Source organism: Chelonoidis abingdonii, chromosome 10 (assembly GCF_003597395.2).
Source record: "Chelonoidis abingdonii isolate Lonesome George chromosome 10, CheloAbing_2.0, whole genome shotgun sequence".
Classification (NCBI taxonomy): Eukaryota; Metazoa; Chordata; order Testudines; family Testudinidae; genus Chelonoidis; species Chelonoidis abingdonii.
The window spans coordinates 58,224,320-58,248,303 of NC_133778.1; the positions used below are offsets into that span (position 1 = coordinate 58,224,320).

Below are 23,984 nucleotides of genomic sequence, written 5' to 3' on the forward strand. Positions count from 1 at the left end.
CCTCAGCTGCAAGTTGCCACCATTACAGAAGAAAATTAACCAGGGGAGACTCATACCAATCAGTCTGTTTAGTAGCTCAGAATGAGTACAGGGGCAGGGACATAACTGGCAATAAAGTTCGTCACTAACAATTTTATTTTAAATCATTTTAATGGATAAAAATGACTCAACTCTGTTCACAGTTAACATATTAAGATAACTTCAGTATCAGAGCTCTGCAAAACAGTAATTCCCACAGCAAGACTATTTTAGGTGTGTCGGTTGCAAAGTTTCCCTTTATTCAAAGAGTTTTAATGTCCGTTTTACTCCTTTTGTCTGATTTTAGTCTCTGGCTTTTAGAAGTGATAAAAAAATGTTAGGAAATGTAAGCATGATACACCTGCACAGCTTCATTTTTTAATTACACTGAAGCATGAAAGTGGGAGATCCTGAATAGTCATTAAAGGTGCTAGCACCAAATCCATTATATATCTTTGGATTAAACAGTTTTACTTTAATAACTGCTGACACTATTTGAAAAGTGACATTTCTTACTGCCTGTATGGGTTCCTACTTGCAAGAGTTTCTAAAAGAATTAATAAGCCTGAAGATAATTTGGTTTTACAAAAAATCAGACCAGGAAACACTTGTGGAATTTTACTTACAGGTTCTTTGACCTTCATATTCTCAGAAAGGATCATTGATTTACTTTGGCTATGCCTGTCATGGTGGCTGTTGGCATTTTTGATCCTCATTTGAACAGCCCCTATATTTTGGTGGCTGGGATTCAGTTTTTCAGAGGAGCTATCGGAAGCCGAAAGTCCTTGCATGGTTACTGTGTCGTCCTGAAAAACACAGAACAGTAAAGTTATTCTAGATACATGTGCTCTTTACCTAAAAACATATCAGTGCATATTGTATTTCACTGCAGTCAGTAGCAGACACAGGCTGAACCAGTTCAGGAAATCATGGTGATCTTTGAACACCGGGGTAACCAACAGCTGATTACTGTACTAATCACTCACACATCCAAACTGACTTGGAAAAGTTAATGAAGTGTTGTTGTAGCCATGTCAGTCCCAGGATATTAGAGAGACAAGGCGAGTGAGGTAGTGTATCTTATTGGACTAACTTCTTGAAGTTCATCCAATAAAAGATATTACCTCACCCATCTTGTCTCTTGGAAGAATTAAGTTTATGTAAAAGATTATCCTTATCTCAAATGCCATTCTCCTCTATGGTGTAATCTCTCTGTAACCTTCTATCACATCCAACTGGCAGCCATCAAACTTTGTCTTGGCCCTGTTCACACTACACATTTTTAGACCATATGAAGGAAAGTGACATAGTTTGAAAGTAATTACCCTGAGTGACTTCTTCACTAAAATCCACATTACAGGCTTGTTAGAAAACTATGTGGGAGCCCTGTTAGCATGGTCTTCTCAAGCATAGATACATTGAACCTTTCTTAGCTTCAATCATTTCATCTGTAGCCTGAGCACATCATATCCCACATATGAAGGAGGGTCAGGCCTGGTTAGTACTTTGGTGGGAAACATATATGGAATGCACAAGTCCTGCAGGAAGTAGTACTAATGATGTGGTATAAATAACTTACATGTGAACCTCTATGATGCCAAGGGGCACTGTGAATATGGGAGGGGCCATCTTTTGAATGAAATACAAAGCCAGGGTTCTGGCTTCTTGTTATTTAAAGTAAAAAAATCAAGACTGGATGTTCTTCTAAAAACTATGCTCTAGAAATATTCTGGGGAAGCTCTACGGTGATGCAGGTGGACATTCATACTAGGTGATCACAATGGTCCCTTCTGGCCTTGCAGTTATGAAAAAGTTCCCACAGATCTTCCAATAGAATGGGTACTAAATTTAGTGTCCTGGTCACAATGGAACTGTAGTCATTATATTCTGCCTAAATTCCCCGTACATTTTCCATCAGTTAGATACTTTGCATTTCCTGTGCTAAACTTTAGCATACTGTGTCCCATTAAACACTTGTTGTATTTCCACCCACAAGTTGTATATTTCAAAATTGGGTGAAGTGATATGTTATACTAGGGGAGCAGAAGGACGGGGTGCTAGCAATCCACATATTTAGTTGCTTAATACTTTTCATTGATGCTTTTGTTTTTTTAAATAGCTCCACCACCACTACCACTGTGTGCAGTAGTTCTTTGAAATCTAACAGATAGATTACTTTGAGGCCAGAGACATGTAAAGTCATGGAGATTTGTTTGAAAGTCACCAATTCCTGCCTGTGTTTTCAGGGAACAAAACTTTTTCTGACAGCACCCCCAAAAACCCTGAAGCTTCTGTTGATCTTTGACCCATAACTTGAGCTCAGACGATCAGGTAAATAACCATTTATATCTTGCTAAATTAGTGAAAATGAAACTAAAACTATAATACAGGTAGGAATAAGCAAAGGAAAAAAGATTATTTTAAAATGGACTTTGCAGTAAGCCTAAAATCTAGTATTTACCTTGAGGCCTAGTGGTAGTAATAGTGAGCATAAGGCCACATTAGGCCTAATAAAAGTTAGCATTAGTTGGTAACCTTGGGTCAGAAGATTTAGCAATATACATCTTGTGATAAACTATCTAATGCTTTATTTGGCATGGGTTCCTTAATTGCAGTGCATGGAGAACCTGCTATTAGTAACAAGTGCATTTTGCACCCAAACTAATCATATGGCTACACTTCTAAAGGTCTGAACCTATGCCCTGCCCATATGCCTCACTAAAGAATTTCACAGAGAGTTGAACCTTCTATAAGGCACAGACAGACAAAGTAGATGATCTGGGGGCTGCAGAACACAGAGGAGGGGTTACAATGGCTCACAGAATACTGGGGGGCACAGCAAAATGGGGGAAAGCATAGGTATGGGGAAACAGATACAAAACCCCTGGAGAGAGACAGAGCATGGGAGGAACAAGGGGACACAAAGTTGGGAGAAGGGATTAACACACAGTATGTAGATATTACAGAACACAGAGCACTTGAAGGTGACAGAAGAACAGTTTGTTAAGTGCCCTTCTTAAAGGGCTTGTCCACAGAGCCTAAAAGCCATCTCCTCATGACAACTAGTCTGTTGGTTCAAGTGGTAAAAAGTCTGTTTCAGTGGTGAAGATCTAGGGTTCAAATATAAATCTTGATGCATCATGGGAGGTTGGTATAGTTGCATATAGTAGAATTAATTTTTTCTTTAAAAAGATATAGGAAGTTACATACAAAAACTATGTCAAAAATATTATTCAGATTGCAAAGTCAAGCATTCACAAGCTAGGAAATGCCAGGCTGGAGGTTGCCTCTGCAACCTTAATTCAGCCCCTTTCTGCATACTCATTATGATACAAGCTTTAATTATTTGATCATGTTATTTTTTCCAGAGGACCCCTACCTCATTCAGTGCAAGTGATGCTCAGTGAATTAATCAGGGTGGTGAAGGAAATGAAGCTGTTGTCTGTAGGACCCCTACAGAAGTTGTAATGAGTTTAGAGAATGAAGGAGAGGATTGCAGGAAGAGTTCAGGTTGTCTTGTAATTAAGGCAGTTGAATGTTACTTTGTATAAATAATTAAATATTCAATAGAGTAGGGACTAGAATCTGACTCTCCCCCATCCCAGGGGAGTGCACTAACCACTGAGCTAGAGAATCATTCTTGGTTGCTCTTTGACCCCATGAATATTTTATACAAAGCGGAACAGCTTTAACAGGCAAAGCTGAGAGTCACAGTGGCCCCCTACTACCACAACCCTGGAGCCAAGTAGCTAGTGCACTCATCTAGGGCACATGAGATCTGAGTTCAATTTCTACTCCTCTCAGGTACAATGAGGCTTTGAACCAGGTCCTCCCATATTCTGGGCAAGTTCTCTTGCTATTGGGGGCACCTCTTATTTATTCAGAGAAAAGGAATGGTCTGATGTATGCACCTACCTCCAGCAGAGGTTTCACACCTATGAATCCCAAGTGGATACTGGTACTTGGCTGCTGTGGTTCCCATTCCTAGCACCTAACTGTTCCCATGCATTGTATAGGACCCTGAACACCTGATTCGGGGCTTTGGATTCCACAAGATGACAGAATGCCTAAAGTTAGCCTTTGCAACACTAAGCCTTAGTTTCCTCTGTGGATCTAGTTTCTGGTGCCTGAATGACTAAGTAATTGTCTGACCTTGGACAAGTCACTGGCCTTCCATCTACATGCATCCATCAGCAAAATGGGAATACCCATACTCACATACATCACAGGTGTTGGGAGGACTAATCAGATAATGTGTTATTTGGACACAAACTGCTATAAAAATGCTACATACTATGAGAAAATCAGGTCAGGTGTATGAGGTTGGAGCACAAACACTTTGAGATGCACAAAGTTAAAGATTTTGGCCTTTGTCTCCTTGTGTCTCAGTTCCCCCTTGTAAAATTGAAATAATAATACTCTGCTGTGTCAGATAGATGTCATTCAGTAATGTTTGTGAGGGACTGAGATACAGTAATCAGCACCACAGAAAAGATGTCAGATAATACCTTTAAAAAACAAAAAGAAGTACCTTTACAGCATAGTGAGAACTTGCAGAATCTCAAGGAAACCAAGTACTCTACTGCAGTTGCAACTCTAAAGGGCTGCAGTCAGGAAGCCTTTTGCAATGCATAACAATTTTATTATGCTTGTAAATTTTCAAACAATACTACATATTTTTGTATGCCAGTAGATTACTCACTTTATATGCACAGTGTAAAAGTCCCTGCCCCTTTTATACATGAATTCTGTAGCAGTTCTCTGCTTTGGAACCAGGAAAGAGAAGATTGCAAAGGCCAAGGGAAACTCACATCTTTGTTTGGATGCATCCAGACTTAGCAAGAGTTACTGGTAATGCCTAAGATCAAGTTGAGGCCTCATTTTCTAAGGCTGGCAAGATAATATCCAAACCTAGGTGGGGCATTTTATGCTAATGGTTTAATTAACTAATTTGCATATTTACAAATAAATATCACAGTTGAAGACTGTACATGGATTTAGTGCTGGTGAAAGGTGTTGAACTGAGTCTGAATTTACCTTACAGCATTCCCTAGAGCAATGGGAACAGGCATAGAGAGGCAAGACCTTATTGCCCAAATCTCTCTGGAGAAGGCTAAGGACTTATGGGGAGCCAGAAGCAGCATGGAGGGAGTTAGGGGCAGCTACAGGAGTGTTGTGGGGAGCATTGTTGGACAGGAAAGAAACTGGTGGATGGAAGAGGTTGCTACGGGTTGCATCACCCAGTTCTTCTATTAATCCTATCACTCTCCATACCCTGTTTTCATATCTCTTGCTCCTCCCTTAGCTCCTGCTCCTTTTTAGTTCCTTCCAGTAGCTTCTTTCCCTCCCTCACTCCCAACACAACAGTTTCCTGCCCCACCAGCCCGTGGTTTTCTTTATCCACAGTCCCTCATCTTCCCTGCTTGGGTGCTGACCTCCATCACAGCCACTTCTCTGCAGTTCCATCCACACATCTGGGAATGGCTGCAGGAACAGACAGCCCCCAAAGAAGCAGGGCAGAGAGGATGCCTGGCTGCCCATTCAGCACGCTCAGGATCCTATATAATCTATGGGGACTGTTAGGTGCTAAGAACAGGAACCCAAAAGTCAGGTACCTTTCTGCACTTGTGATTCATAGGGGTTAAACCTCTGCTGGAATTAGGTGCATACATCAGACCAACCCTTTTCACACACACACAAAAATAAAAATAAAAAAAATGAGGTGCCTCTCCCCATCACAAGAGCACTTTCCCAGGATGTGGGAGAACCAGGTTCAAAACCCCAAGGCATTCCCAGAGCCCTGCTGAATACCTGAAGGAGCTGCAGCAATGGGCAAGGGAAACTTTCTGTACCTGCACGGGATAGGCATGGCGCTTGGCAGAGGCTGCATTTTCCCAACCCTAACTTCTGAATATGTACTCGGGGACTGCAGAGGTAAAAATTTATCTTTGGAACTCCAGGTGGAAAACGAACACAGGTAATTTCATATCCAAAGCTGTGCACACTTAAAAGCATCAGAGAGGCATGTTGCTGAGCTCATCCAGAAACAGAGGTTCTCACAGCCACTCAGGAGTTGGTTGGTCCAGGCAACGCAATTTTAGAAGGACCCTCTGGAACACAAAAGGTGTACTGACAAATCAAGTTTTGTCCTCAATTCTGCCTGCTGTCCCACAAAGTCAGACCAAAGGGCCCCATAAAGGGCCCCACTATTCAACCAAACACAAACAAACACTTTTAACCAAACAAAATATTATCCAAAAATGGTGTTTCAATTGAATCAAAGTGTCACACAAAGTCTTTTGATTTCTTGGAAATTCCCTGTTTGTTGAAAATTCAAAATTATGCATTTGGCATAAATTCTCATTTTCTTATGGTTGGAAAACTTCCACTTTCATTCTTTCAATCTCCAGCAATGGGAAAAAGGATGGAGAGAAGTGAAAGAAAGTGGGTTTTTTCCCCCACTGACAAAACAAAAAAAATAATTCTCTTTAATTAATTTAATTTTAAACATTAATTTTTTCATGAACTTTTTTTTTTGACCAGCTCTACCCATTACCATCATTAAATTGGTTTAACTGTGATTATGCCTCGGGAAGACTGCCACTGGGGCTCTGCTCAGGCACAAGGGTCTACCTGGGTTAATCCACTTATGCATTTTTCTACAGAGCAGTACACAATACCACAATGTTTTCTTAGTTATATGGTGCTGTGCAGGTACTTTTAATTTGTAGGAGTTTTCATATATTTATAACTACTTGCATTGATTCCATAAAGTCAGGCCACAACCTTACCACAAAGCAGGAAGATGATTCTGAGAGGAGGATAGCATAATTTCTAAACTTTGGGTTTGCATGCATTTTATTTGATCATACGGCAACAGAATATACAGTGCAGACACAAATTCATCACTATCTCATAGCAAGAATATGCAATGAGTTGTGGTATTGTAAGTCATTTCTCCCACTGGAAAAATTTTGTGGCTGTGGTAACTCAAGAAACATTGCCATTTGTGTTTATTTTTCATGACAAGATGACAATTATCTTGCACTCTAATTGTAGGTGTCAGTTACCAAAATAACCTTTTAATGTTAGCTTCCTTCTAACTCACTTTTCTCTTCTTTCCTCCTTGTGATTTCTGCACCTCTGTTAAGTCTAATTGCCCCAGACTACTTCCGTAAATAGAAAGGATAATGAATAACGGCCATGAAAATGCCAAACATAAGAAAATGGAGACATTGCAAGGGGAAAAAAATGGACCTTGTCACAATTTTCACAGGTTCAGAGCTTCATCTGCTACTCTGTTTCCAGGGTTAATGGGATATTGTACATCAACGGTTAATATTACCTTAACCAAGTATTACAGAACTAAAAAGGCCAAACACTTCTTTCATTATCCCACATTCACCATTAAACCAACCAAAAAAAAGCCACCAAAGCCTGTGACTGAGACAAAATACAAACTATAAAAGTTGAAGGTGCTATCCGTACAGGAAATGAGAATTACAAAATCCTGCCAGCCCTAGTCAACTCCACAGGAAAAGCAAAACAAAACAACACATACCTCAATGGCTCAGAGTTATCTATTCTAGAAAAAGGAGAAGGATGTTGATTCATAGACCTGTTCTGAAATTTTTGCTGGTTATTTTCAGTTTTGTGCTCTCAGTGTCCTCCATGCTGTACAAGATTACTGTTAATATTATTTGCATTAAAGTAGGACTCAAAGCATGCTGGGTGCTGAGAAACCACACAGGATGACACTCTTTGCTCCTTGGAGCTTACAATGAGTAGATAAGATAGGCAAACCAAACACAAAATTAAATGACTGAAGGGATAGGAGGCACATATCCAGTTACTTTTTTCACTGTCTAGAGTACCTCTCACCTGCCCTCCCCTCCTTCATTCACTTTGGCTAGGCTCCCCTGTCAGCTTGTTCTGTCATGACTACCCAAACATGACCTTCTTCCGCCGCACAAATTGAATCTCAGCTAGAGAACTCAAGAGATGGACAGAAACAGCAAGTCATAGGGAGGCCATATTAATGGCATCTGTCTGAAGGTCAGAGGCTTGCTGGAGAACAGGGCTCATATGGCCTCTCCTGTTCCCTGTAGTCACTTCCCCATCCCCCCAAAACCAAGGAGCGGAGCACAACTCTGGTGGATATTTTCCCTTCTGGAAGGTGACAGCTCACGTAGCAACATGTTATGAGAGAAGAGACAGCATTGGTGGCCCAATTACAGAAATGATATGTAACTGTTGGCAGTGGGGGAGCACATATTAGATCTGCTTAATTATTGGACTATTTGCTCATCACTGGGTTTACCACATATTTTGAACCCCCTGTCCACAAACGAAATAAAAATCAAAATATAAACACTGACAGAAAATTTGGGGGGGCATATGATCCCGAATGCCCCCCACCACCCATGTATCACCTCTGCCCAATTACCCCGTAACAGCAATTATTTCTGTCCTGAAGTCACTGTGGAAATACATGGATACACTCACAAATATTTATAGCAAGACAAATATATTTGAATCACACCAATTGCAGAGGCAATGTAAAAATATAATGGCTCCAATTCTCAGCTGTCTTGGGGACGTTGTGTGCCATGCTGGCAGCCAAGATTGTCCTTACACCAATGTATCTTATAAAACACAACTTTGGGTATTTTGGTCAGAAAATGCCAATTTGTTTAAACCAAAGCTTTTCACAGACACATATCTGTTCTGTTTCTCAGGTCTAAGTTGGAATTTCTGACCAAAACCAGAGATGTCCTGATTTTATAGGGACAGTCCCAATTTTGGGAGCTTTTTCTTATATAAGCTCCTATTACCCTCCACCTCATCCTGACTTTTTACACTTGCTATCTGGTCACCCCTGGAACAGCCAGTAGCCCAGGGGTCATAGCACTCATCTGGGATATAGGAAACCAGGTCTTTGCTTTATCTGATTCAGAACAGGGCCTTAACCCCATCCCAGGTGAGTGTCCTAACATCAGGAGCATGACTTTTAAAAAACAAAATTCTGAAAGGTATGATTTTTGTTACAATGAGGAAGGGAAATAAGTTTTAAAACTTCAGACTTTTTTCAAAATGGAATTCTTGTTTTCCTAGTGCAGAGGCAAAGGAATGCCATTGTTGCCTGGGATCATTTGTGGCCAGTTTAATTTAGAGCAGCATTTAAGCCCTCCCCCTGAGTCATGCTGAGCACATCTCAGAGCTGGTCTACACTAAGGGGGGAAATCGATCTAAGATATGCAATTTCAGTTATGTGAATAACATAGCTGAAGTCGAAATATCTTAGATCGAGTTACATACCATCCTCACGGCGCGGGATAGACGTCCGCGGCTCCCCCTGTTGACTCCGCTACTGCCGTTCGCGTTGGTGGAGTTCTGGAGTCGACAGGAGCTCGTTCAGGGATCGATATATCACATCTAGATGAGACGCGATATATCGATCCCCGAGAAATCGATTGCTACCCGCCGATATGGCCAGTAGTGAAGACGTACCCTCAGCCACAGCAGATCAGGAACTAAGATCAAGAACTATTCTACACAGTGCTTCTGGGTGAGATTCTCATCCTTGCTCTAACCCCTGTATGACAAAGAAAAGGTCCAGAGTGGTGTAAAAGCACCCTATCCACCCAAGGGAGGATTCCTCCAGCACAAGCTTAGTGGAAGACAGCCATAACTCTCTCTTCTGGGGACTCCCTCACAAGCTCAGGGGTAAGGAGAGTCTGTGGGTGTGAGAAGCAAATGTTGCTAGGTTGCAAGGCAGCTCTGAAGAGACTCTGGGCAGCGCTGCAATCCATAGGCAGCTTGCCATAACTTGGACTTTGTCCACACTACCCAGCTTTTACTGACACAGTTGTTCCGCTACTGTCATGCCACTAAAAGGCGCGCAGTGTAGCTGCAGTTTGTCGGCAGGAGAGAGCTCTCCCGCCGACAAAAAACTTCCACCCCCAATGAGCAGCAGCAGCTTTGTCAGCAGGAGAGTGCTCCTGCTGAAAATGCACTCTTCACACTGGCGCTTTTTGTCAGTAAAACTTTTGTTGGTTGGGCTATGTTTTTTTAATACCCTGAATGACAAAAATTTTGCCAGCAAAGTACCTTCACTCCAGATAGACGTACGGTAAAATTACCATAGTGACTAAGAGCCTGAGATCCAATCACTTTCAATGGAACATAGGTTCATAAGTTGCTTAGGCCCTTTTGAAAATGTTATCTGTAGTATCGTCTAGCTCCTCCTGGGATACACCAGGTTATGGATTATCATATCTTCTTTGCCGAGCAGTTTTTTTCCAAAATTGTGAGCGAAGAAAATCAGCATCAATCCCCCTCATAAGACTGTGTTCTTTACTCGTCACTTGAAGGACTCTGTCTTCTTCCACTCCTTTTAAAGTTAGGTTGACCAACAGACAATAACATATTTCACCTAATACAAAGCCCAGGTCAGACCAAAGAAAAATAACCTGCATAAAAACCCTTTAAAATTAAAACCAAAAGTAGTAAAATCAGAAAACAGCAGCCACTCTAGCACCTTGTTTATGCAAATCAGCAGTCAAGGTTTTTTTTTTTATAGTCTGCTACAGGTGGAGACAAATTCATTAAAGCGTTCAGAAACTAGTCATAAATCTCTTACAAAGACACAGATAAATATAGTTCTTGCCCTAAGGAGCTTACTATCTAAGATGATAATGAGCTGACAGGATGCATGGGAAAACTAGAGAAAGTAATAATCTAGAGTTTGTCTTGTTTTTCCCTTTTTTATTATAAACTCACAATTTGTTCCAACAATTAATGACCCCCACTGTTAAAATATATGCCTTCTTTCTAGTTTTAATTGGTTTTTCTTCAGCTTCCAACAATTTGATCTCTTTATGTCTTTTTATGTCAGATTAAAGAGCCAGCTATCACCCATCTTTTTTTCCATATAGGTATTTGTAGATCATGATCAAGTGACCTCTTGACTTTCTCTTGGATAAACTATATAGATTGAGCTTCTTTAGTCTCTCATTATCTTTTCCAGACCTTAAAACATCATTGTAGTTCTTTTCTGACCTCTTTCTAATTTGTCAACATCCTTTTTGAAGTTTTGACATCAACTGGACAGAACATTCCAGTAATGGTCTCCCTGTTGGTATATACAGATATAATATTACCTCCTGACTCCTCTTGATATTCTCCCCTGCTTATGCAAGAATCACATTTGCCCTTTTTGTTGCAGTATCACACTGGGAATTCATATTCAACGGGTAGCCCTTTTCTGTGCCAGTGCATTCTACAGTACTGTCTCCCATCTCGTAAGTGTGACTGACATTTAGCCATATTAAAATGGAACTATATTAAAACATATCTTGTTCAAATGAGACCAGCCTCCCAAGCAATACAGCTGGATCTGTATAATTGATCTATTCCCATAGTTATTTACTACTCCATCAATGCGAATCATCTGCAACTTTTAAAAGCAAAAATTTTATATTTTCTTCCAGATTATGGTTAAAGATATTGAACAGCATTAGGCCAAGAACAAATCCATGCAGAATATGGCAGGGACCATGTTTTAGAATATATTTACACAGTTCCTAGCACAGTGAGGCCCCAATCCTGACTGGTGGCCCATAGTCACTAATGTAATACAAATAATAAAATGTTTTCATACCACACTATCCTTAAGCAGACTTAAGATCCCAAACTACCAAATCTTGTATTCTGTGGGGTTCTGAACTGATCTAGTATATAGGAAGGCTATTTTCAATTTCTTTCATTCTCTCTCTCTTGCAGTTTTTAAACATTATATATTCTTTTCAGGATGAAGACTAGTTAGACGAAGGCAAGTAAATATTCAAATTTTCGATAATGGTAACAAAGTACAGGAAAAATCCTTAATGGTTCACACTTGGAATAAGAACATTATAGCTCTTATGGGATTCTGTTGCAATTTAACAGTTTCTTTATAATCTGTTCAAAATACATTATGACTACAGACGTCAAGTACTTTCTTGATTCTGATCTCACCACTGAATCCACCTAAGTCAATGGAGTTACAGTAGCAGAAAACTGGGGTGAAGTTATATCAGGCTTAAGCACTGACTCACCACATTTCTTGAGAGAAAAACCAACAAACCATCCATTCCTCCACAAGGCTATGAAGACAAAGATGGCAATGTCATTTGTGTATATATCTATTCATATAGTATTTTGTATAGTATTTTGAGTAAGATTTTGGTCTGCTTCTTTTCTACTTCCAACTCTACCACCATCTACAATTCTATGTACTAAAGTTTAAGAGAAGCACAATATTTCATCCTACATACTTGAGACTTGCAGCTGGAATATAGCTTACATCCACGCCTTTTCTATGGTTCCACAGAGTAGGTGCGAACATACTCTATATTTTAAAATGTACACAATAATATAACTTGCAAACTGTTATTCTTCAATTCAGTGATTTCCTGTGTGGTAACAATTGTATTAAAAATATGTTAGGTGTGGTTTGTTGCCCGGAATAGTTTGGTTGTAGCCTGTTATTCAGATATTTCTTTTAGTGGTTCATTTACAGTATCTTAAGAGGCCAAAATATTAAGACAAAAGAACAATAAACCAAATGACTGATTTGTTGCTGTCCTTCTTTGCTTTACTTTTAGACAAAGATAGATAGGTGGCATGCGCCCACCTCTTATTTGTGTTACATGTTTTGATAAAAATATGAAAATTCAGTAGAAGCTGTGTATTTACAAAAGCTGTAGTTCAGGTTATCTCCAGATAAGGTGAAAGGAGATGTGAAGGAAGGGAAATAGAGTGGGTACACTGTGGACAGGGTGAGAGATGTGAACAGTAGTCCTATAATAGGATGTTAGTGATAGCTGCCCTTGCTAGGTGTAAATAGAGGACTAAGGCCCAGATCTTGTCCTGCATTAGGCAGCTTTGTGCTACTCTGGAGTCTTACCTGTATTATGACTGCAGTCCCAGCTACAAAACTCTAAAGCCTGCCTGCCAGCTATGTATGCATGCATAGGTCCCTAAAAGAAGGGGAATCAGGGGAGCAAGCCATAGACTGTATTTCTACACTGCAGTTGGAAACCTGCCTACCAGCCCAGTTACACAGAGTCATGCTAGATCTGCTCCAGCTAGCATGCTAAAAATAGCAATGTGGACATTTTGGGAAGGCAGCAGCTTGGACTAATCTCTCAAATCTAAGCCAACGTGACCCTTGGATTCAAGCTCACATGGCTAGCTCGAGCGGCCACCCATGCCATAATGTCCACATTGCTAGTATTAATGTGCTACCTTGAGCAGAGAGAGAGCAGCTCTGTGTACCCTGGCTGGAAAGCATACTCCTAGCTGCAGTGTAGACATACTCAGAGAGACAAACTCATGAGGAAGGGTCTATGCCAGGGGTAGGCAACCTATGGCATGCATGCCGAAGGTGGCACATGAGGTGATTTTCGGTGGCACTCATGCTGCCCGAGTCCTGGCCACCGGTCCTAGGGGCTCTGCATTTTAATTTAATTTTAAATGAAGCTTCTTAAACATTTTAAAAACCTTATTTACTTTACATAAAACAATAGTTTAGTTATATATTATAGACTTATAGAATGAGCCCTTCTAAAAACATTAAAATGTATTACTGGTACGCAAAACCTTAAATTAGTGTGAATAAATGAAGACTCGGCCCAGCACTTCTGAAAGGTTGCTGACCCCTGGTCTATGCTGTGCCTTCCACAGAGCTGTGCTCTATAATGCTTCTTCCACAATAGCATGGGAAATGTTTGAGGGACCAAGCAAGCAGTGGTAGACCCAGTGATGAGCAAATAGTCCATTAATTAAGCACATCTAATGCTCAACCCCACAAACTTACTTTTATTGACTTCAGGCTCTTTTCTGGCATTTTGTGACCTGGCAAGTGAAGATTCCATTTCCCTCCCCTCCAATCCCTGTGCATAACACTTGCTTAGTGGGGAGAGGATTAGTATATAGCACAAAGGAAACATTATAGAGTATGGGGTCAGAGAGAATTTTAATGTCTATAAGTGACTACTGCATAAATAAGTGCACACATGTCACTTAGTTCTGAATTATATCATATGAGAGTTATTTTAAAGCATCAGACGTTTTACAGTTTTTCTAATGTCCAAAAACATGGTATGTGATACAATCATTGAGGCTTTACTTTTCCCCCTGTTTACTGAAAATGGCCTATGGGATGTGTGGTCTTAATATTTCAGTTTTTTAAACAGAACCCAAAGCTCAAAGTGTACTATATGGGTTATGTTACTTTTGTGGCTTACCTAGGTTACAAAAACATAATAAGCAATAGAAAGAATCCACGTGAATATGAACTATTGCAAAAAAAGAACCCTCCCCATGCAAACTGCTACTTACAGTCCTTCCTGTTTGCAACATATTTAATGTCTTACCTTAATATAATTGACTCATAACCAAGGTGATTTCCATTATGAGGTTGAGTAAACTACATAAAGTATATTCCAGATATATTGAATATTGACTCTCTTTCAGTGCCAAAAACAGCTGGAAAAATATCAGCTGATGTTCAACAAACTAGAAATTGTTTGGCCATTATGCTGGTGACAGTAACAATTGCTGTCAGCAGCAGAGCTAGGATCACATTGATCCAATTAGTTTAATGCTAGACCAGATAGAGCTAGAGAAAAGCTGATCAATGTGTTCCTATCACTGTGTTCCTATCAACTTGGGCAATAGCGTTTGAGCTACTACAGGACAATTATATTCCCAGCTATGCATAGCAAAGGGAAAGAAAAACCCTCTATCAACACAGAAAGAAAATTATGAAATTCTAACCAGCGTATATAAGACCAACTAGATCTAAATACAAAAGTTTCACTATTCATGCATATAATGCTTATTAATGTTGTTCCAGAATACTAAAAAATGAGTGTCTCATTTTCTATAAGAAATGTTTTCATTAGGAAGTTGGATGTCATAAAAATCCTGAATTTTCACCAGTTTTTAGACGTATGTTGAACTGTGTACCTTTTTTGAGATTCTAAATTGTTCAAAAAAGTGTTGTTTCCTTCATGCTATCAGACCAGAGCAGAGCCAATGAAATATAATGAGAAAGGTTATTTCTGCAACATTTTCAGTGGCAACAAGAAGCAGAAGTGCTAGAAATCTCACAGAAAACTGGTTTGAAATATATCCAGCCCCATTTTGCAAAATTTATCTGGGCAAGATTCAGATAAGCACCCAAACTAAATACTTACCTGAACCAGGCACCTGATGATGAGAATTTGGCACAATTTTACATCTAGCACCAAAGCACTTCAGATGAGTGAAGCAGTCAGAATTATGCAACAGACTGAGCCTTCCAATAAAGAATTTGAAAAAGCCTGAAAAAGATATTCCATTGACTCAAGAAGATCTTCCTGTGTTGTACAAGTTCTGACTTCACAACTGTGCTAGCACAAATTTCACTTTCATTTTGACTATAGCTGTGCCTTCACTAGATAGAAGGGTGTGTTTTTTAACCCAAGTTAAGCTAATCCCTGTTAAAATCCAAGTGACTATAAGGCAACTGTAGTTTTAACCTGTTAACTGGGTGAGGAAAATCCAAAGGGGGGGAGCAGTTTACACAGGTTGAAACCATAACTGTAATTGCCCTGTCTTCAAAGCAGTTTAGTTAAATCAAGTTAAAAACTCATTATTTTCCTGGTGAAGACAAGATCTGTAAGATTGGTGGCTCCAAGTTTATTGCACGGGAAAGGCAAAAGAACAAACTTTCCCCAAGTATTTAAAAACATGATAAAAATGTTTTCAATGGCTATGAAACCAAAGGCTTTTTCTTTCTGATGTGATTACCAGTTGCAGTTGGTGTCCAGAATAAATGATAGGGTATCCAGCTAGATACACCTCAAATATCCCCCCATGCACACACAAAATTTTTAATCTCTCAAATAAAAACCACCAATCAACTGACTCATATGGAGTTCTTCCTACCCCACCTTGCCTACAATAAATAGCTCCTATGTCATAACTCCTAGAACAGCTCTCCTACTCATCCTGAAAATGAGCAGGCTCCCTGCCTCCCACTTCCCACCTGAAAAAAGCAACAGTAGTCTAACTGATGTATTTCCTACATTCCTCACTCCTTGCCTGGTCACAGCCTTCTCCGACTTCCCTTTTTTCTAGTTACCGTCCCCTGCCTACTTTTTCCTTGAAATCACAAGCTGCCCAGCTCCTCAGTCCTGCTTCAGCTTTTCCCCACTGGACCTCTGGTGCGGTTCCTGAAGTGAGAGCAGTACTCTGCAAAGGGGCTGCACCTTTTCACTCTTCAGGGCAAACATTTTTAAGCCTCAGCAGCAACTGTAAAGGCAGTCTTATTGGTAGAAGCCAGCAAGCTCCTCCGGTCCCTCCCTGTCCAGGGCTAGCTCTAGGCACCAGCGAAGGAAGCAGGTGCTTGGGGCGGCCAATGGAAAGGGGCGGCATGTCCAGGTCTTCAGCAGCAATTTGGCGACGGGTCCCTCAGTCCCTCTATTCCTCTTCGAGCTGCTGCCGAATTGCCACAAAAGAATGAAGCGGTGCGATTGAGCTGCCGCCTAAGTACCACCGATTGGCTCTCTTTTTTTGCTTCGCCGCTTGGGGCGGCAAAAAAGCTGACGCCGTCCCTGTCCATGTCTCTTCTGCACTCTGTGGATCTGGAAGTGGGCACTGCCAACCACCCCCAGATTGCATGCTAATGATGCACTGAATGGGCTACAAGCTGGCAGCCTTTTCTTCCCTCACAGCACTCTTCTCCCTCACCCCTTGAACTTCTCTCCATTATGCTGCTGGAAAGAAGGTCAGAAGAGAAAGATATCTGCCTCAAAGGGGATTTGTTCAAGGGAGGTGATTTAATTGGTGAGGTTTAGTCTCTTTTGCCTCGATTTACAGGACATTACTGGCTATGACTAAAGCACCTGGTTGTCAATAAGGGAGAAATATCTACGGTACCTTAAGTTATTTTTAAAGGAGGGATATGTTTAAAGTATTAAATATTCTTTAATCGTGTGCATGCTTAGCACTAAGTGAAGAACCCAAGAAATAATAACACCTCATTCTTATATAGCACTTTCCATCAGTAGATCTTACAGCACTTCAGTCTTAATTTATTTATCCTCAAAACATCCCTGTGAAGAAGAGGTTTTTATTACCTCCATTTTACAGATGGGGAACTGAGGCACAGAGAGACTAAGAGATTTGCCCAAGACAACACAGGAAGTCTGTGGCAGACTAAAGAGTGGAACCTGGGTCTCTCAAGTCTCATGTTACCGTCCTAATCACTGGACCATAATGCATACACAGTCCTACTTTACAGTTACAGGGATATCCAAAAAACACCATATTTGCCAAGAACAATAAAACAATTTCCCGTTCGTATGCAACACCACAATACATAATATAGCTAGTGTAAGAAACCTTTTCATTTTTTAAATCACTTTGTATTTATGTATTATTTTCACTTTGATTAATGTATTATTTTGTATTCCACATCTTAGGCTACATCTACACTACAGCTGGGATCAACACTCTTGAGATTGATCTACCGGTGGTTGATTTAGTGGGTCTAGTGAAGACCCACCAAATCAACAGCAGGTCACTCTCCACTCGACCCCTGTACTGTACCCCCAATGAGAAGAATAAGATAAGTCAACAGGAGAGTTTCTCCCATTGACCATCCATGGTTCAGACCCCGCAGTAACTTGACTGGTACGCTGACTCCAGCTACGTTATTTACACAGCTGGAGTTGTGTAGCATGGGTTGACTTACTACGATAATGTAGACATAGCCTTAGTGAAGTGCCACCTCCTCATCCTGTTGCCCTTCAGGAAGTGATTGTGTTACAAAGATCCAAACATACAATAATGAAAAAGGATTATAAAAATCAGGGAGAAAGTTGTCCACTCTTATTGACTTCTATCTCTGCGGGACTTCAACTAACATCCCTGCATGCTACTCAAACCAGTATCACTGGAGCACTAGAGAACCTCAGAGAAGAGCCAGAGGAAAAGCAAGAATCAACTGAAGGAGGGGACCAGTTACCTTTCTTACCCTCCCCACATCTTACTTTACTGAGGCCAAGGGACTCCACAAGGAAGGAGGTGCTATGTACTAAGACTTGTACTATTCCTAAATCCTTTGGGATGGCTCTGAACAGCCATAGGGTCAGTGCTGCCTGACATGGTAAGAAGAGCCGTCATAGGCGTTTGGGAACGACTGGCCTATTGTCACTCCCTCCTATTTTTCTTTCAAAATAACTAAAATATAACATCTGCTGATGGTATTCTGACCTAATTCAAGCTCAAACAACCTCTCGCCCAGATCCAAAAAAACAGGTGGCCCATTTGAGAGTTACTCATAGTCAAGAGGAGCAGTAAGAATGGTGGTTTTGGCTCAAACACTAGGTCTACTATATGGAATTAGTATTTTACTAGTGCCAGAGACAGAATAATGGCATTGATTCAAGCACTGATTCTGTTGTTTGGGATTATTTTTAGCGGCAATAGTTATGGACCACTCTTTTCACTATAACTATGGGTTATAGTTCCCTCTCCGCTGCCCAGAAAGAAAGAGTTTAGCAGCATGCTGGCTAACTGGCAAACAGCTATATGTGCTAAGTGTCTCTGTGGAAGATGATGACAAATTTGTGTGTGTGATATCTGATTCAGCAACAGAATGCACGACGTCACAAACTTTACTTAGGGTGGGGTGGGGAAGGAAATTACAAAAACAAGAGCAAGCACAGACTTAAAACGCATTTTTTGGCTTGCTTTCTTTTAGTTTCTCTGCTTTGTATCTTTTTTTCTTATGATATTGCAGTAGTGCTGAAAACAGATATGTTAGACGAGAGACAGGTCCAACTCCAGGAGCACTTTAAGGTCCATGAGACAGGGACAGTGTCATCTTATACATTTGTGAAGTGCCTACTTAGTATAATAAGATGCTGAGTTTGACATAAGCCTCTGGGAACCACAATAAAAATAAAATATTTTCAGGTATATTTAGGGTATCTGCAAGTAACACTATGAAAAGCTCAGGTATTTAATCTCAAATTGGAGACCATTCTGTTGGGGAAATGTATTATTTGACCACAATAAGTCAGTGTCTTAACTAACAATTAATCACTTTCTCTAGAATCTCTAATGATCTGAGCTTGCTCATGCTGTTTTTTTAACAAGTCTTTTTAAAGGACCTATATGCTCCTCTAGTTAATATTTTACCAAGTAATTTGTAAGCCTAAAAAGTCTTAGGTCAGTTAGATAATACCAATATCTATTACGTAGCCCTTTAATTTTAACAACAACCCAGCTGAGTAAAGCCTGCTGTAAAGGTGGGAAAACTGATACAGACAGGCTAAAGATCTTAGTCTTCCAAATAATACTAATTTGGGTTGCTGACCTGAGCAGATATTCTGGGCACTTGCAGTCTCTATTGCCTTTAATTGGAGGAGGAGATGCATTGACAATTTGGGCCTACATGACACTGAAACATACTTACAAACCACGTTCTTAAAATTCAAATAGACTAGCAAATGAGAGGGTCTAATATAATAATGAGGGTTGGGGAGAGAAATGGGAGATTAACAGTGTTCATTCTAAAATACACCTTTGGAAAAAAACATTTACCCCTTTGGAAAAAAAAAAAAAATCACTGAGGTGCTTTTCAAAATCAGGGAGAGATGGACCAAGATGGGCTTCAAAGTGTGTGTGGGGGAAAGCGCAAGTTCCATACACTGGTGCCCAATGCAGTAAAGGCACAATCACCTGTTGACCTAATACATGATAGTGACATCTCTAAAAAGTGGATATTTTGTGAATGTAGATAATCTGTCAAACTGAGGTTCAGGGAGCTCCCCAGTATAGCTCGGGGCTATAATGATAAGGGCATTCAAAGCTGGCAGTGTCAACTTAGAGTCAACCTGCCCCTAACTTAAAGAAGTCAAGGCAGCTATAACATGTTCAGACAAAGAGCATATGTGCTGTTGCATTCTAAACAAGCTGGAAGTAACAGGGACCCCTGCCGTGAGCCTCGCTAAGAGGGTATTACTATAATTAGGCCTCAGTCACAACAGCATCTGCTGCTGTTGCAAGGTCACCACAGGACAAATAAGGGCATAGATTTGGGTAAATTATGCAACTAGAAAAAGCACTTTTGTACTATGTAGGGCAGTTGGCATACTGTGGAAGAAGCATGGCCAGAAGTTAAGCTGAGATCCTTAACCTGGCTTACTGCCTCTGAACTAACTTGCCTTAAGAAGAAAAACCTTAAAGAAGACCAAAGCTGCTTCATATAGACAACTTCCACCAGTAACAATTGTAGGTTCTGATGCATCCAGGGAATGATAACAGCAGTGGAGAGAATGGACTACTGAGACCAGGCTGAGAGATATATAACTCTACGTTCTCAACTCAAAGAATAAGTCCTCTAAGTCTAGGCAGAATACACTGTACTTTTCATACAAAAGAAAATCATTTAAGTGCAAACAGGAACACAGCCTTAAAGGAACTGCAACCAGTGCCTCCGTAATTACACCAGCATTCTAACAAAATTGTCTTTTAAAACCATCACCTCAAAAGGCATTATATATATGCTGAATAGACAGGAAAGCTTAAGAGGTGCCGCATTTTAAATCTCTCATTGATAACATATATGTCCATTCTCGCAGATTGTCTGCTTTCTTCTGTGCATGACTGGAGCCAAGAACTCCAGCATCAAGAGAAGGTTTCTGGAGGAGGGGATAGACCTCTGCAAGTTTAAGAACAGTTTGCAGCCTTCCCTGGCTGAGGCACAGCCATAACACTTGCTTATAGAAAGATGGGAAAGGATCAGAATTGCAGGTGGTCAGTGTCAAAGAACCCAGAGGACATTGCATTTGACCAGCCAACAGGAGATAGTTCATCAGGTGCCTGTGATTCCAATAATCCAGAGGCCTTCTCCACCTCTGAATCAAACTCCGAAATCTATGCAGAGTGTAGCCAACACATCATTTGGAAGAATTAGTAAAGGGGTGAGGCACTGTGAATTTATCAGGCTGCGTACTGCCTAAAAGTTTAGCTGGGAGCTCTCTCTTTCTCTAGCTGGGTACAAGTAACAAATCTTAGCATCAGACCTAGCTCTTCTGTACAACTGTATAAAATCAATGTGGGTTAGATTGTGACTGTTGTGCTAAGTAGGGGGCAACACATAATATAGTGCTTATCTAGGAGAAGATCAGAGTCACAATTTGGCTCTTACTTCCTTTTTGGCTCCAGAGTGGAAATAATCTACACCAGCTCATTACTTAGTTACTTCTCTCCTCACACCAGTTTACCTGCATTGGCCAGCACTGTGGGGAAAGAGTGAGGCACAGTCAAAGGTACTGTCAGTTCCGACTGACCCCACCCATTGTCCATTCACCTGTGTGCAAGTGGAGTTGCAGCCTCACAGAGGCTACGACTTTGCCCTGTGTTAAGAAACGCAGAAGACACCATCACAAACTCAACATTTGCCACACTTTAGAGATCTCGGTATGCTAGTAGCTTCTAAATATAGGAAGATAATGTGGATATTGTTTATACATGTGGCAGAGAATGATCTATCATGTATTATATAAGCACTCATATGTACCAGCATAAGTTAGGGTGTAATTGGGTGAATGGGGACCCTCCATCTGGAAAACAGAGCACAGACCTCTTTTTTATGGAAAGTGGGGGGGGGGGACCATGTTTTTAAGTTTAATTACCCTTGGGAAAAGTGGGTTAAATTACAAGGGAAAGAAAGAAAAAAAGTTTGTGAATTCAAACAATTTTTGCAACTGTCCAAAAAGGTGAATTTCAAATAACCAACAGCACATTGCAACAGTAAACATTAAAAGTATCAGACAGACAAATACAGACACTTTTTATATAAACTATGTTACTTGTCTTTGCCTGATTTAATATTCACAGAATGCTTTTGTCTCTGAAAAGTTCAGAAACTTTGGGTTGTCATCACAGTAATAAAAAGCCTGCCCTCCAAACACAAAACAGTTTGCAATGCAAATTGAAAAAGAGAATTTCAAATCATGTATGATTTCTCTCAGCTATGACCCCCCAAACTTCCAGCTATTTTTTGTGATGAGACAGTCAATTACAAACGTGACTGAGTTTTGCATAATATGCAAAGTAACCAAAACCAAACATTTATTATATTGTCCCACAACATGATCAGAATGCTGACCATCATTAAAACATAACATTGTATCATTTGTACCTCTTGCTGATTAGTTGTTTCTCTGAATAAGATTATGGGCCAGATTGTGAGATTTATACACAGTATCATGCTAAGGGCAATACAGAGCAATATGGTCCTAAGGGAAGCTCTGGGACACACTGTGATTCAGGAAGAACAGCCCCTCTCTAAGCAGATCAAACTACAGAAAGAACGTATATAATGCATCATCCAATTGGCCTTGTCTACATTAGTCTTCCAGGAAGTATCCCACCATTGCATTTCCACTGAAGCAGCTCTATTATTATGATAATAGGAGCATTAACACCAATGGGGCACAAATGTTTTACCACTCTATTATGTAGACCTAAAAACACTTGTCTTCTATCTGCATTAGCACTCCCACTGTTGCTATCATAGGTGCTGGTGCAATGGTGATAATTTAAAAGTGGGAGATCTCCCAAAATATGCTAGTGTGGTCTTGTAATGGTGCAATGTTCTCCTCTCTCCCCTTCCAGCCAGCACAGGAGAGACCATAGTTATGGACTTGGTTCTCTCTCACCCCCTTTGGGATGATTTGTGCATGAGGTGTTACAAGGAGAGAGTAGTCACTTGGCTCATTAGACTGCAGGGACTGCAGTTTTCTCTCATCCTTGCACTGCAGTACAAAGAGTGTAACAATAAGTCCTGGTGTCCGTGGAGCTACATGACCCCATCACGCAATAAACGTAATAGCTTTCACAGGGAGGAGAAGGCTGTTTGTACTCTCCCTCCTCCCTTTTCAGAACAGTTTAGCCCTAAACAATAAAGTTCCAAACTCTGCCCTAAATTATACAGTTGTGTGAATGTAACTGAGGACTGGTGTTGGTCCTTCAATGACTATGTACTTGTGTGCATCCTTCACACTTCCTTATCCCATATGCTTATAGTACTAAAGTTAACCAATAATGCCAAGAGGAATAAAATAATCATTTAAATATTAAAATTTGTGCTACAATTGTCTCTGTGGAAGGATATATAAATTCACCTCTTATCACGCATCTTTAACAACAGGCTTCATGAATTGCTTTAAGGTTAATGTAAGGTTCCTTACCTATAGAATCATGGACGTCTTCTTCTTATCTCAAACTGCCATCAACTTGCAACTGTTTAACTATTTCTAAAACCGGAAACCATCTAGGTCACATGTCTTAAGGGTGCAATTGGTTTAATCTCCCTCAGCTTATAAAGAGAAAGAAAGCAGGAGGAAAAAAGTAAAATAAAACCACTTCCTGCAAAGCAGGAGCTAACCACCGTACCATTAAGTCACTTACATCTAAGTCTATAGAAGAAAACCTTGTGTCTTGGATAACAGGCAGCACAAAAACAGATTTTTCAGCTAAAATTTCTATAAATGTAGAGAATAGCATTAACTTTTTGCAGAAGGTAAATATGCAGTTTAAGAGGAAATGCTGTGAGGAATTGTGCTGCTAAGCCCTGAGACAACTTCCCTTTTCTTACTTTCTGTAAATGCTTTGAGTGCTAAAATAAAATGCTTGCAACAAATCTACTCATGCATTTTTTCAAATGGAGGTTTAATAAACGTGCTGCTTACCATGCAGTTACTTGGAGTCTACAAAACAATAATTCCAACCATAGTAAGTACTCAGAAGATTTACTAGTAAAGTTACTGTTTCAGCTTCAGGCTGGTTAAACCCACATTGATAAACATTTCTGTTTCTTTAATATTTTGTTTTAGCACATCCCGATGTGCCAGTTC

The 23,984-nt window shown here is 40.3% G+C and overlaps 1 protein-coding gene across 2 annotated transcripts in view; it reads right to left on the bottom strand.

Annotated features, from left to right (window-relative positions):
- ARHGAP15 (Rho GTPase activating protein 15) overlaps positions 1 to 23,415 on the bottom strand; it is a 467,195-nt gene extending 443,780 nt beyond the window's left edge. For both annotated transcript variants that reach the window (XM_032780498.1, XM_032780495.1), the window contains exons 1-2: positions 23,319 to 23,415; positions 645 to 824 (exon numbers count right to left, since the gene is read on the bottom strand). In XM_032780498.1, coding sequence (XP_032636389.1) covers positions 645 to 809 — 165 coding nt within the window. In that variant the 5' untranslated portion in view covers positions 810 to 824; positions 23,319 to 23,415. The remainder of the gene's footprint in view (positions 1 to 644; positions 825 to 23,318) is intronic.
- Positions 23,416 to 23,984: the final 569 nt, after the last annotated feature.